At 37.9% G+C, this 14,993-nt stretch overlaps 1 protein-coding gene across 1 annotated transcript in view; it reads left to right on the top strand.

Moving 5' to 3' along the window:
* HCN1 (hyperpolarization activated cyclic nucleotide gated potassium channel 1) overlaps nt 1–14,993 on the top strand; it is a 204,429-nt gene that overhangs the window by 167,684 nt on the left and 21,752 nt on the right. The window contains exon 6 of the mRNA XM_063320479.1: nt 13,160–13,400. Coding sequence (XP_063176549.1) covers nt 13,160–13,400 — 241 coding nt within the window. The remainder of the gene's footprint in view (nt 1–13,159; nt 13,401–14,993) is intronic.

The raw sequence follows: 14,993 nt of genomic DNA on the forward strand, positions 1-14,993 counted from the left end.
CTCTTCACATCATGGCAGTGCTAGATCATGGTTTTGCTTTTTTCCTAGTGTCACTGGAACAAAAAAAATTGTATATTATTTTGAAAACCTGCACAAAATTCTGTCTAATCTGTAGTTTTGGACTATTGCTGTTTTCTAGCAAACACAATGAGAAAATACTTACGATCTTTTCCCCCAAATTGTCTTGCAGGCAAGCTGAAGGTGAAATACTGATTGCTTTTCTGAAGTCTTAGTACCTGAAAAATCAGGGGTCTCCTCCTCAGTTGCAAAACAATCTTTTGAAAATGTAATCGCTTTTGATGAAGAGTCTTTTTATAAGAGATTGAATGGAAATGGGAATTGCAAAGAAAATTTTGGAATTATAAATGGACAGATAATGAAATTTAGCATAGATGGGGATGCACACAATGTTGAATTGCACTCGTTTAATTTAAACACAAGTGTTTCACACTGAAGGGATGTGGTGTCTTATGTTTCCAGTGATTAACAAGAGTATTCGTCCCCTTGGGACGAAACTCCTGTGATATAAGATTGTTAGAGATAAAAGCTGGTGCAAACTGGAGTCTGCCACTGTGAGTACAGGTACAGACTTCCTGGAACTCCTGGGCTGAGTTCAAGGCAATGGGTTTTGCAAAAGGTTGTCACCACCTCTTTCATGATACCTTCACGATACCGTCCTGCCCAGTGGTAGCACTGGATCCCAAGCCAGCCTCATCAGAAGTCGAGCACTGACTGGCAAGGACTTCCTCTAAGAGGATTTTAATCTCACAGCTTGTTCTGTGGAGTCTATGTTTGTTAATTTTCTTCTGAGTAAATCCATTTTTCTTTTCCCTCGTTTGTGAAAAGCAAAAACTCTATGGTTGGCTGAGGAAATATTAATAAGGTGCTCTAAAGCACATACAGTGGCAAGTTTTATTTATGAGCTGATTATTGCATGTTTGTGCTCTCTGATCACTATAGTACATTTGAAACAATGGATGGTGCCTTGCTAGAAGGCCAAGCTATTTTGTAGATAAATACTTATATGTTTATATATATCTTAAAGAAAAGCCACATTCTTTGTACCTAACAGTTTTCATTTTAGCCTGGATTGCAGTCATTAGTTAACTCTGACCGAAAGCTATTATTTATTTCTGTGATCTCAAGCATGTCACTTACATGTATTAAAAATAAGTTTATTTCATAGTGAGGAGCTTTTTCTTGTACTGAATTTACCAGGAAGTAAAGATGGGTCTATTAAAAAAGTAGAAAAAAGTAGAACTACTGAGAATCATTTGGAAAATATACCTGATGAGAGCATTATGCTATAGGAGTTGTAACAGATTATTTGGGAAATATAGTGGCTAGTACAGACATCCACAGTCCCTGACACAAAAATCTAGCTGCTCATTGTACCACCCATTGCCACACATTGTATAAACACTTGTGTATTTATGAAAAGACGAGTTTTCATGATCATCGGCATTTCACCAAGAGTAGAAATTCTCCCATCAGTAGGGGTTGGAAATGAAATAGTTCCTGCTTTTTAGCATCTGGCACAAAATAGATTCACTACTGAGAGGAAGAGAAATGCTGACAATATTATGTGTGGACAGCTTAATATATAACAGACCTTGAAAGGAATTAAGAGGCAATGACATCTGTAGAGATGCAGAAATGGAAGTGTATGTAGCTTGCTTTGTCATTCTCTAACACCAGATACGTTCTGCATAATATTGATACTTACAGCAACGGGACAAACTTAGAATCTGAGAAAGAGGTTAATACCCTTCCTGAGCCATTATTTAAAGTTCATGGCTCACCTATTTTTAGGCCAGCATGTGAGAAGATGTTCGCTGAAAATAGATACAGATCATGTGTCCTTGCAGAATATAGAACATCAGGACATTTCATTTCCAAAGAACATAATTGGGACTGGGAGCAGAATCTTCTTTCTTCTCACCTTTTTGGTTGTAGATTATAACTTCTGTTATACAAGCACACACTCTTACATGAATTATATTAACCTCTAAATATTTAACTAAAACTAATTTGAAATACAGTTCTAATGGGACACATTAATTAGTTAAACTTTGGGGTTTTTACATTAAATGTACAAATATGTACATTTGTACACATATAGATATGTCCATGTACACATACAAATATATGTGTGGGAGAGCATATGTGTGCATATATATACACACATACACAGACTTTCAGGCATATACATGCAAACTCATGTGTCCAAGTGTATGTGTGAGAAGAATTCTATATATTACTCTGCAGATAACTTTGCGTAGTACTAAGTACATACATTGCATTATGTACTCCAATATGGTCTTTATATTTCTCAATGTTACAGTCTATCTCAACACATATTTCCTCTGCAGCTAGTCTATGTTTGTAATATATTACCTTAAAATGAACTGTAATGACAAGGGTTTTAAGGGCTCCCCTATGATATAAAATCAATATAGATAAATTTATTCATAAAAGTAGAGATTAAGATATAGTTTTAAGATCATTTGAAAATCTTTCTGAATAAATTATAGGAACATATTTCTTATGGAAATAATCCTCAGCCTATATTTAATTCATGGAGTAATGTAATTATACTTAAATGGTATTAACAGTTAAATAAATTTAAAACTCTAGGCAAGCAGATGAGCTGAAATTATTTTGAAAAAGAATATTTAAATGATGTAAAGAACATGTCACTGCCTATGCACCTGCATCCTGTGGCTGCCGGGTCTCACGCACAGATGCTAATGGCAGTTCCCAAGTATCCCGCTGTCATTAGGCTCTTTGCTGTTAGTGCACGTCTAGTCCTGGAGAGAAAGCACAAACACAAATATTTAAGGCCTTAGTGATTGCATGCAGAGAGCAAGCACAGCATAGTTACTAAATGTAGATGACAGAAGGCTGCAGTATATCCCCTGGTTTCTTGTTTGTTATTTACAGAGCTGCTTCCCCTCCACGGTCCCTAGAACAAAAGTTTTCAGGATTTACAAATGCTAAGAATGTCCTATGCATCCTTGATCTGTCAAGTCTTGACCATGATTTGGCTCCTAGTTGTAATGCGACTCTTCTTTGTTACACTGATACCATGCCATTATTAAGTGTGTCTGCCTGCTGGGTGTTTAAAGCGTGCGATGCATTACTTTTACTCTAGCTGTTATTACTAATCCACATTGACTAGTCTACTCCTGCCAGTTTGCCTTCTTTTTCTTCCACATGATCTGCTATCGAGTCTGTTCTTGCTGTCACCGTGCCTACTTGCACTCCTCAGAATTTCTTCCACTCTTTACACCTCCTGTGTCATTTATGCGTCTCTTTCCCCTGCAGCTACCAATATTAGCCAAAGTGGCACTCTCAAGCAAATTCTGTCTTCAGGGCTGTCTGGCTGTCACTCTACTAAGTTATTCGCAGAGTCTTCATCTGCATTTTTACCATCTGATGATATCTCTTCTGGAGCCAGCTCTCCGTGTCTCACGCTTTCTTACAACTGAGCATCATCCTCGTGTTTCACTGTAAAACTGGGCTCTAGAAGCCATGCTTTCAGTATTTTTCCACTTCTGCATGCTTACCCTCTGGTGCAGTGGCCTGAATGTGATTCCTGACCTCATTACACCCATGTTGCTACTCACAACATAACGTCACTGATCCCACTGTGCCTGATCCCACTCCAGCACCCTTTTCACTAGTTTCCTTTAGAAGGCAAATTCAAATAGTCTCATAATTAGCTTGTCCCAGTTCACATAGCAAAGCAGTGACGAAGGCTGATTCAGAATTAGAAAGGGATTGTGCATCCTCCTTATCTTTCTTTTTATATCCTTCTCTTATATATAGATGTGTACATCTATAGCTGACATTGTAAATATTCTAGCACATACACACACAGGCATTCAGGCGTCTGTCTTTTGTCTGAGAAATCTAAATAAATCTTCTCATTATTTACAAATGCGCTTTTTTACCTCTTTAAGAAGCAGATTATATATAATTTAGCAATGTTTAGATTTTGTGTGTTAGATAGGAGTTTGCTCTTTCTCCCATATCGTACTATAGAATAAGGCCTTCATTGAATAGTTACAAATCAAATTAGATGCAAAGAGAAATCTACTTAAAAACTCCAAACATAATTTCAATGTGGATATTTCAAGCTCAGCTAACTGGGATTTATCCAGTATAATCAGGAAGATTTAATTTAAGCCACTTAATAATTTTATATAGAGAGGCTTTGAACCAATGGGCTTTTAGTTCATAATAAGAAGTAAGTGTTAACCTAGCAATTAACAAGATAACAGTATTTCTGATCCAGAGCTCTTGGAGAGCTTTAAAATAACTCAGTAAACAAATCACCACTGATTTTTAAATAACTGTTTTCCTGGTGGTTGTTGTTACTGTGACAGCTAAACCATACACATAGGGTGTAGATAAAGCACGTTCTCTTGAGAACTACCTCCTTGCTGAGTCAGTTGTTTTGGCCATTTGGGTTCCAGTACACAGGGGACTGGAGGAGGGAGGAGGGAACAAAAAGGGAGGGATGGAATGGCAGAAGAGATTTCTTGCTTGTTGCAGAGCTCACAATAAACTCTCCGTGGAAGCATTCCTAGCTTCAGTTTCTGCTCTTGATCAAACAAGTGCCAATCAGAAAGATGTCAACACAAAAATTTATGTCCAACCCATAGCTTTCTATTTCCCCTAAGGCATGTTGATTTTTTCCTGCCACCTAGTTCTTTGCTTCAGTACTTTTTTGTCCCCAGTCAGCCCCCTGCTAGCTCCAAACACAAATTTTTTTCCTCCCTGCTTTCAACCAGAAGTTACTCTCTTCATGGCCTTCCCTTTCTTCAGCGAGACAAACTGTGTTGTTCAGCCACCACATGCTGTTCTGCATTCTGACTGACATATTTTACACAGCAAAACACCCAAATAAATATATTTTATCTAATAACTCACACAAATGTAAGTGTAACTCAGGCTACTTTTTGAAGCTCAACTGTCTCTTCCTCTTTTACTTTCTTTCATGCACAACTACTCTTCCATGCAATCAGGTGAGTCAGGCACTGTCCTGAGAACAGCAGCAGTCTTTACAGCTCTATTCTAAAACAAAGCCTTTTTTTTTTTTATTGGCAACCAGGTTCCCAGTCTCACTGACTTTGGTGAATGTAAGAAGTACTCTTCATTCAGAAAAGATACAACTAGCATTTGAGCTGTTTTGTTTGGAAGGATGTAGTAGAAAAAAATAGTAGCTGACACACAGATCACATACAAGGTCAACCACAGATTGATTGGTGTTAGCAAGTGGTATCACTGGAGTTTCAGTGCAAATGCACAAGAATAAATATGGTTTCTAGAATCATCAGATTACCAGATAAAGGAGGTGACTGCAAGCTCCAAAGACAGTGCAAAAGCAATGCTACTGTGGATATTAACCTGTGGGCAAGCAGAGTAGACAAAGTTTTGTAATTATTAGCAAAACCAGCTTTCTCCTGTTTCTTAACCATTGTTTTAGAAAAACATGAGGTGTGCTTCATTCATTTGTACAGCAAATATGATGAACAATTCGTGTCAGCCTTCCATGTACTAACACAAGCTTCTGATATGGATACCAGTATGATTTTGTAAACTTCACATCTCTTAGGCTTCACTTTTCTGCTACAATTTGACAATACATGTATTTGAATCTGTAGTCTCGTTGACATAATGGGACAACTTCAATATTTAAAATACATCACTAAACGAAGATTTCAGTCTTAAATGCCCCCTACCCAAGATATTATTTAGTAAATACTATAGTATTAATGAGTATAAAACACAAATGTACATACACACAAATGGGAATGAAGATATTTCATTACTCGGGGGCAGAAAACTGAAACAGTGATTGTGAAATACATTTGGAAATTGCAGATTACTTATTATTACTTATTACTTATGCAGATATCATTATTACTTGTGCAGATTACTCTACAGCAACTACTGTATCATACAGCACTAGTTCCATATTGTTTTCTGTAATGAACTCTGTGTGGTTTCTTACTAAGAGCATTCAGGAGATTTGTTCAGTGGTACAATTCAGAAAGAAAAACCTGAAAGAAATACAGATTGGTCAACTGGCCCAAACTTTAAGCACTTATCTGGATTATCAGGACTTCTCAGGCTTTTGAAATTAGACTGGCTATCTCACAATTACAGACTGCCTTAAAACATTGCGTGTATCACTGTTCTCATTTTGATGCTGCTTATCCTTTCCCCAGTTGGAAACCAAACTTCAGAAGCATAGAACATTTTAGAACATTGAAGAAGATGAAAGCTAAATTCCCTTTAAAAATAGCCCAGTCAAGGAATGGATGGACAGTTGGGTGAATGAAAGGGTGAACAGATAGTGTCTTTTTTATTTCTTTCCCTCTTTCTTTTGCTTTTTTAATTTTCTAAATATAATGGAGGATCCAGAGAAGAGAAGCATGAGATGCACAGAACTGCTCTCCCTTAGGCTCCATTAAATCAATTAACAAGCTGGGGAAAAGATGGATATCCTTCATCAGAATGACTTTATTGGAGGTTTGGTTGAACCATGTATCCTCCAAAGGATTATCCTGTCTGCATTTGAATTTAATGTAATAATAATTCTGAAGCATAAAAAATGCATATAAGGAGTTGAATAGAAAATGCTAATCAAGTAGAGAATAATAGAAAAGTATGCAGAAGGCCAACATTTAATCAACGAAGCCAAGAAGATATAATTGGTCAAATCTATATCCCTTCTGCTTGCAAATGCATAAAAAAGATTGCTTTCTCTTAGGAGACAGCAGTACTAGCTACCATATGTTCTCTTTTAGGCTGACTTGTCTTAAACCGAGTTGAACAGAGCTAGATAGAAAAAAAAAGACCTGCTTCACTCATTTCTGGTAGAATCCAAGCAGGGAATTTCATTCATTGTTTGGCTGGAAAGGGTATTTATTCCTCTTTTCCTTTTGCCTGCCTAAGCTTATGTCACAGCTGGCTAGAAAATTTTCTGCATCTGGGCAACCTGTATGCAGGTGTGCTGGAGGTCTTGGGGACCTGAGGGCTTTGAAAATGTAAATACACAGGCTGTCCACTGGTTTTCAAGGCACCTGAGATCACGTGGACTGTCTTTGCCTTAGCAATCAGAATTTATTCAGGTTTTGTACTTTGTCTCGAGGTCAAACATGTATGTTACCTCAGATAGAGCATTCTTGAGCTTTAAAATATGTAGCCAAAGGGGCTAGACAGTGAGGTTTTCTAAAACACACACACACACACAATATCCAGCTATGGAATGGCAAAATATCAAAGTCCTGAAGAAAAAAGAATGGTGTTTGTCAATGCAGCTCTAGACACAAATAGTGGTATCAAAGTTACCCTATTTGTAACTAAAATTTAAGCCACCTCTATGGGTTAAAACTGATCAATGTAATTGAAAAATGGAAAATCATTGAAGTCCCATTCAAAGAGAAAAGTGTACATTATTACTTACATTAAAGCCTCTGAGCAAAATTTATTTTTAAGTCATACACTCTGTATAGATAATTAAGCAGAATGTGTCAAAGCAATTTGAACAATTTCAGCTGCACCAGAAATGAAGAATATTGCGTCTCATTGCCACATGTAGATTTTCTGGCATTAAACAAGTTGTGAGCTAATGATGTAGTCATTCCCTCAGTGGGGTACTAATCCTAGTCCTCCTGATTGCCTGCTGTCATAAAACCTGTGAGAACTTAATATCAGTAAGATGCCTCCTTTCTGCCAAAGTTGGCTATAATTGACCAATGGGTTAAAAAAATGCAGGACATCATGAACACATACAAAATATGCCTCCTTAAAACCCAGGTTATATATATTTAACCTGCTCATACGGCCCCAAATCCTTAAATATCATTATTTTTCCTATAGTTGTCTCTTAATCACTTGCTCAGTACTTTTTCTTCTGTGAGTTATTTCTAAGAGAAAAAACAGCTTTCTCAATAAAGTGATTTCTTCCTTTCAATGGCCAGGAAATTGACTGATTTAGTTTCTCATCCTTTGAAAGCAGAGTGTAAAGGAAGTGACACTTAGAAAAAAATGTGTGTTGTTAAAGTTATGCACTAGATTTTTACAATTGTGTGTAGGAGTGTCCTAATGAAACTAAGCTATTTTTCAATGTAGTCATTAACAGACTTCGGTGGCCTACGCATGAGTAGGACATAGTTTGTAAATCGAAGTAGTACCTTTCCTTAGCTCAACTGGATTAGTGGGAAAAAGCAAAGAACCTTTCAGGCATACAGATACTTCAAGAACTTTGTCTGCTTTTTTTCTTCTAGCAACAGCTTTTTCCGGTCAGTCTAACTAAAAAGACTACCTCTATCTACAAATCTTCTCCTGGAGCAAAGGTCCTAAAAACCCTTACACATGCCATCAGAGGTGTTGGCTACCGCCATGCCCTGGTCACAGGGAGGACAGCCTTGCGGCTGCCTCTGTAAATGTGACATCTTGAGATGCATCGGAGCAGTCATCCTGAAATACTGAACTCACACAAAATGGTAATACCTGATGCTTTAACATCAGTTTGAAAAAATAGCCAGGAAGGCCAAAGTGAGTAACAAAACCAGTACGCTATAAAGGAGCAGGAGCCAGTGTAATTGCCTAACCAATCTCTTATATAAAGCAGACCACTGCACCTCCAACTTAGTTCTTGTGTAACAGAGACCGATACTTGAACTAGATCAACACTTGGTCCGTGTAGGTCTGAATCACTCTTGCCCTTTAACCACTTCGGCTGTATGATATGCATATGATGTGTATCCTAATCCTTTCCTCAGGCTTCACTTGGTATTTTCTTCATGTAGAGGGAAGAAAAAAATCATCATTATGTCATTTAATTAGGTTTTCATATTGGGCATAATCTGGTTCCAGTCTGGCTCCAAAGAATTAAATTAAAGAAAATATGAGTGAAAGATTTTTCTCCGCACCAAATGTTAACTTTTAATTTGGCAGTTTGTTCTTTTGTTACCTTTCTTTTAAAACACAGTACTATTTCTCCTGTTACTTTCTGAGTTACATAAAACACGTTCATAATCTTTACTGTTTCTTTCTCCCCAAGATGATATTTGAAGTAATACACAAGAATCTGAAATTGCAGCACTGCCTGTGATTAAGACTCGGGGAAATGTATTTTACTTGCTCTGAATGATCTCATATTTAAATAAAAGAACACTTTAAAGAAAAACAAAGCACTTAAAAATGACACATTTCTTTCTCCCTCAGTAATTTTCCACCCTCTAACGTCTTAAATAAGGAAAGTTCATGCTTTAGCATAAACTTTCACAGAAAACTAATCAACAAAATGAATGCATTACTGGGACATAACGGCTGAAATTACCACAGCAGGGTGGTTTTGTAGCTATGTTGGTACCTTCATTAGGCAATTCAGGCTGAGCAGGTAACGAGTGTGTATACATGGGTATATCCAGATATAGTTTCCATATTGCTAGAGAAGGGTGGGCAGAGGATGGAGCCATATGAGGACATGAGGTTCCAAGGGTGAAAATCCTGTAACAAGGGTGTGTTTTGTTGGGATTCCCAAGATGAGATGAATTCCTTTCTATTTGAGCTGTACTGGCTCCTATGCAGAGGAGTCATGCAGGTCTGATTTCTCCCCTCTGTCTATATCATGCTCGCGTATTATGCTGTTAAGGTACATTACTGAACACTTGTCTTTTTTTTCCAATTTCACTTTTGTTTGCTTCATCTGCCCTACTTCTCAGCTTTTACTCCAGATACCTTTTCTTCATGTTTTGTGCTCCTGTGCTCTCACTTTTTCAGGAATTTCAGTTTTTTAATCTCTTTTTAAAGTTAACTTTCCTCCCTTCTTTTTTCCCTTTCTTCTAGATCTTTTTGTTCCTTCTTTTTATTTTCCTCCCATTCTTTCTTTCTTATTGCTACTCCACCTAGGTCTATTTTACTCTTTCTTACTGATCATGACTGGAGTTGAACTTTCCACTCTGCCAGCCTTTTCTGTGCTTCCCCACCAGCTTCTATATAATTTCCTGTCAACTTTTGCTTTCTTTAGTAATTTCCTTTCTCTGCCTCCTGGGCATGCAAGACAAGCTATTCACTTTCAGAAACAGAAAACAAGCAGCAAGTCTACTGAAAAGTCCCTGGGCAAGGCAAGACAAGTAATAGTTATTGCCAGCTTTCCAGCATCAGCCGAGACTGCAGTAAGGCAGTCTCATACGGAGCTGAGGATGTAGTCTGGGACAGCTCGCGTGATGCCACCATACTGCGAGCAGTAGGAACAGAGAATAACTTTTGCTTGGGATGGAGGTATTGGCTGAAGCTTGACTGGAAAATGGAGTATTTAGATGAGAAGGAAAAACGGCTTATCCTCATCCTTTAGAAAGACAGTCATCTGGAATATCTCTGCAATATTTATTCCCTCATACAGAATATACTTGAAGGGGTAGGCTGGGATTACGCCTCTTGACTTATTGACTCATCAGGATTCACTGATCCTGAATGCCCATGACACCTATCTGGTAATTCACACCTTGCAGTGCTGTTGCTTAGGTAATTTTTGGATTCAGGCAAACAGCACACATCTTGCATCAAATTTTCTATGTGTTTTTACAAGCAAGACTAGTTTTGTGGGGGTTTTTTAAGCTCTGATTCTGATGTCATGTACGTAGACAGTAGCGTCCTATAGTGTCACACTGGTAGCATCCACGTCTGCCTGCTGGTGGGAGTGATAGCCAGGCTGCTCTTCCTTTCAATATATAGGAGTCTCCCAGTGCTCTTTTCCTCACATCTTTTCTGTTTTCCATTCCTGACATGTATTCCTCTACATTTCAAGTTTCATGCAACCATGAAGAAGTCTGCTCTTGGTCTCAGATCTGTCTCCTCGTGTCTTAATTTTTTATGTCTTAATTTTTGCTTAACAATGGAGTCCATACATGATGCAGTGTTTCAGGCATTCCAAAACCCTCATAAGAAGGGGAAGTTATGGCAATCAGAGAGGGTGAGGAAGAGTGAGGTAGTACAGCGAAAAGTGATGTAAGAGGAATGTTGTTCTATTTCCGTCACTTATAAATAATTCTCAGATAAAACATTGTTGGTAGAATCATATCCCCACTGAATTCAATTGGAGTTTAGTGACTGACTTCAAAGATGTAGCAACTTACTCTTCATTCACTCTATCTTTAACCCAATAATTCTGGAATTAAATCTGCATTAAATTATGATTATATAAAAGCATTTATTTTTGTATCCCCTTGGCTCATTACAGAGCAAAAAAGAGGAGGGAGAAGAAGCCTTATGTAGTGTTTATCTAAGTATATAAATGTGATGCTATTGAGACCGGGGTTAAAGAGAATCGCTAAACTGCCCTTTGTTAAGAATCAGTGTTTATTTCTGCTTAGAGACCTTTCTGTTTATACCTTGACAGTAGATAACGACACTTTCTTGTGGGATTGTCAGAAGATATCGTAAGTCTATACCAGGAGTAGCACTAGGAAGTAATTTTGTCCTGTTCTTTCTTTATTTAATGGAAAATAAGAGATTGCTCAAGATAACGGCTTTCTGCTTCGCAGGTGCCTGCTGAGACATTTTGTTTCACTGCTGAGACATTTTGTTCCACTGGATTTATTTTGAAAGGGTATAATTTCTTGGGCAAAGGTGGTTCTTGCTTCACTCTTTGATCATGCCTATGCTTCTTAATTGCCTCAGCGGCCAATGCATTCCCTTCAAAGTGAGATTCCCACCTTCTTCCCAGATGCAAAGGGGCTGATTGGAAGAACCCGTTATGGTTTTATTGCTTATACTGTGGAATTAGCTGAACTTCCCTATCATGCCTGCAAACAGGATATCACATACTGGGAGTGGGAGGAGAATAAAGGAATTTGTTTGAACTGTGAACAAGTATATCTGAGCTTGCTGCTCAGAGAGCCAGCTGCATGGGATATATGAGATGTATGAGACAGCAGAGGCATGGGAGGCTGGAAAAGCAACTTCCAGCAGGAGTGCAATGGGCCTCAGTCAAGGCAGTGAGAGCAGTGGTAGGTGGGATGTCTCCTTTACATCAATCACAAAGCCTTGACTTACTGTAGGAAATGCTAGGGATACTCCACTGGAAAAAAAATTATATTTAGTTTTACAAAGCAGGTAGGTAACTGCTGGCTGTATTTTTCTTCTATTTGCTCTGTGTGCATTTATATACAGATGATCGTATATGCTCTTCCTGTCATGTTTGTGTTGCTAACTCAGTAGAGGTTGCCTGCCTGAGCCCCTCTTCATGTGTAATACTGATTAGCCTCGGCTCTTCAGTACGCTGTTAAATCTGTATAACAACTGACCATGCCAGTTTTCCTAACACAAAGTAAGGTCCGCAAGAATGAACTTGAAACTCTTTCGGAAATTGTGCTTTTTTTTTTTTGATTTAAAGCAAGTAGGACATTTATAGCTTTTTGGTACTAATACTTACATGTAGATGTGCTCATAGTTGGCTCTGTAAATATAAATACTCTTGGTTGGAGACGCCCTTAAGGCCTGTAGCAGTCTTAGGAAAATAGCAGTACTTTTTGCTTATAAGCATGTAAGGATCTACTACATATGCATTTCTTCGGAGGACAGGAATGTATGCTTCTGTGTTTGTAAAATGAATTAAATTCTGGGAAGGAAATTTTCCTGTTGATTTCAACTAGCCCTGCAGCTAACCATAATGTACGTTCATATTACCACTGGAGTTGTTCTGATCAGAAAGATGTTACTGCTGTAATATTTGAAAACACAGGACTTGCATAACTTTATCAGTTAATACAGTTATTGCAACAGCTAATCTTGTTGTCAGGCAGTGTAATTCCTGTTTAATTTTTATCTTTCTGTCATATTTTTCCCCTTAAAATCCAACGGGAATGATAAATAACGTGAAAAATCGCCTGAAGAAGACAACCTTTCACCTTAGACATACAAATCAGACTGCACTGCAGTTTCAATCACTTCACTAGAAGCAGATGAAAATATAATGAAAAAATTAGAAAAAATTGGCACAGAAAGTAACACAGAAAAGTCCAATATGAGCATAAAGAACTTCTTTGTGAAGGAAGCAGAAAGTCTTTTTTTCAATGCTCATCATATTGCATATATTTTCTGACTATTATTATAATTATGTTTCCTTCCCATTTAGGAGATTGTCAACTTCAACTGTCGGAAGCTGGTTGCTACAATGCCTCTTTTTGCTAACGCAGACCCAAATTTTGTGACTGCTATGCTAAGCAAACTGAGATTTGAGGTGTTCCAACCTGGAGATTATATTATCCGAGAAGGGGCTGTGGGCAAAAAGATGTATTTCATTCAGCACGGTGTTGCTGGTGTCATCACCAAATCCAATAAGGAGCTGAAGCTGACAGATGGCTCTTACTTCGGAGGTGAGTAGGAAAAAATGAATTATAACATTGAAGTGAATGCACTAGAACAAAACATGTTCAGATATCAGACACTAAGAGACGTCAGAGTGTCTTTTGCCTAAACAATTCTAGCTGCAGTGAAGAGTGCGCAAAATATTTCTGAATAAGACATTCAGAGTCTGCTTACTGTTGTGAGGATAATTATTAAACATACAGAATGACCTTCCTGAATGTTGAAGTTATTTTGAATTAAGAGCACCGTTATTTAGCAGACAGTATTTAAATAAAAATATAATACTTTTCATAGTAATTTTATATCTATTTAAAGATAAAATAAACAGGATTCATCTTCTTTGAAAAGGGATACAATTTTTGAGTCATAAATGCAAAGTACTTCTAAAAGGTTACTAGTGCTTTTTCACTGAATTTTAGCACACAGCAATGTTTATCTTTCCAGTATATACTATGAGAAACTGGACTCCCTATCTGACTAGGTAGCTCTCAAATAGATGTATATTAATAAAAACCAGACATGAATTTTAATCCATATTAGAATCTGAATATTAATATTTTGATGAAAGCAATCTCTTTTTTTTATATATATAATAATTGACCAGTATGAAAATGTTGTTCCTTGTGAATGCAAATTGTCCTTGTGCGATAGAATAGGTGTCTGCTTCTGTGAGTAGCAGCAAGGATGGTTTCCAGAAGCTGATTGAACACATGTGTGTACCACTGCTGCCCATGATGGTTACAGTTAGTTGGTCATTGTATTACTTTTCTGTTGAATCCCATGAATCATCCCAGAACTCAGGCAAAAAGCCTTTCAGAAAATGTTCAATTGAAAGCCTAATCGGTGGCATTTAGCTGGTGTACAGAAGTGGGAAGCTTAGAAAAGTGAATTGGGCTCAGTGTTTGAATTGGGCTATAGGGTTACTTAACTAATCCCATTTTAGAATAATATGCTAAAGCAACTCCTACTCATCTGTCCAGCAGGACTTGTCACCCTGCAGTAGCCTCTGCAAGGTGATTTCTACTAGTATTTGTAGAAGCACTTCGGTAAAGAGGTCTTCTGCTTATCCCACGGGCTTAGATGGTAGATGCTGAAGACAGGAGATTGAGGAGAAAGAAAAGGTAAATGCTGAGGAGGAAGAAACAGAACAACCTTGGTCTTGGTCTTCTCTATGCTCAGCAGTGCCCCAGTTTATGAAAATGAGTTTGCAAGAGCTTGCTTGCTGAATCTGACCATAATACTCCTCTGAACCAGCAGAGGATCAGAGGGGATTTTGCATGAAAGTATTTTACATAACTGTCAGCCTGTTGTTGCAGTGCAACGACTACTTAGTTCATCCTTTTCATCCGCTACCCTTCTTAGCAGAAATGCAGACAAAAAATAAGCTACTTGAAATATCCAGACTCCACAAGAACATATTACACTGCATACCAAAGCAGTTTTCCTCATCCAGACTGCAGCTGGGATGAAACAAGGGGTGCAAACATTGGGGCAAATGCATCCAAAGCCTGGCAGCTGCTGGGGCAAATGGGAGATAATAACTGTTGCTGGATGAGGCGAGAGCAACGAGAGGCAAGGAGAAGGAGAGAAAAAGAGAGGAG

The sequence above is a fragment of the Chroicocephalus ridibundus genome, chromosome Z (assembly GCF_963924245.1).
Source record: "Chroicocephalus ridibundus chromosome Z, bChrRid1.1, whole genome shotgun sequence".
In the NCBI taxonomy this organism is placed as follows: Eukaryota; Metazoa; Chordata; class Aves; order Charadriiformes; family Laridae; genus Chroicocephalus; species Chroicocephalus ridibundus.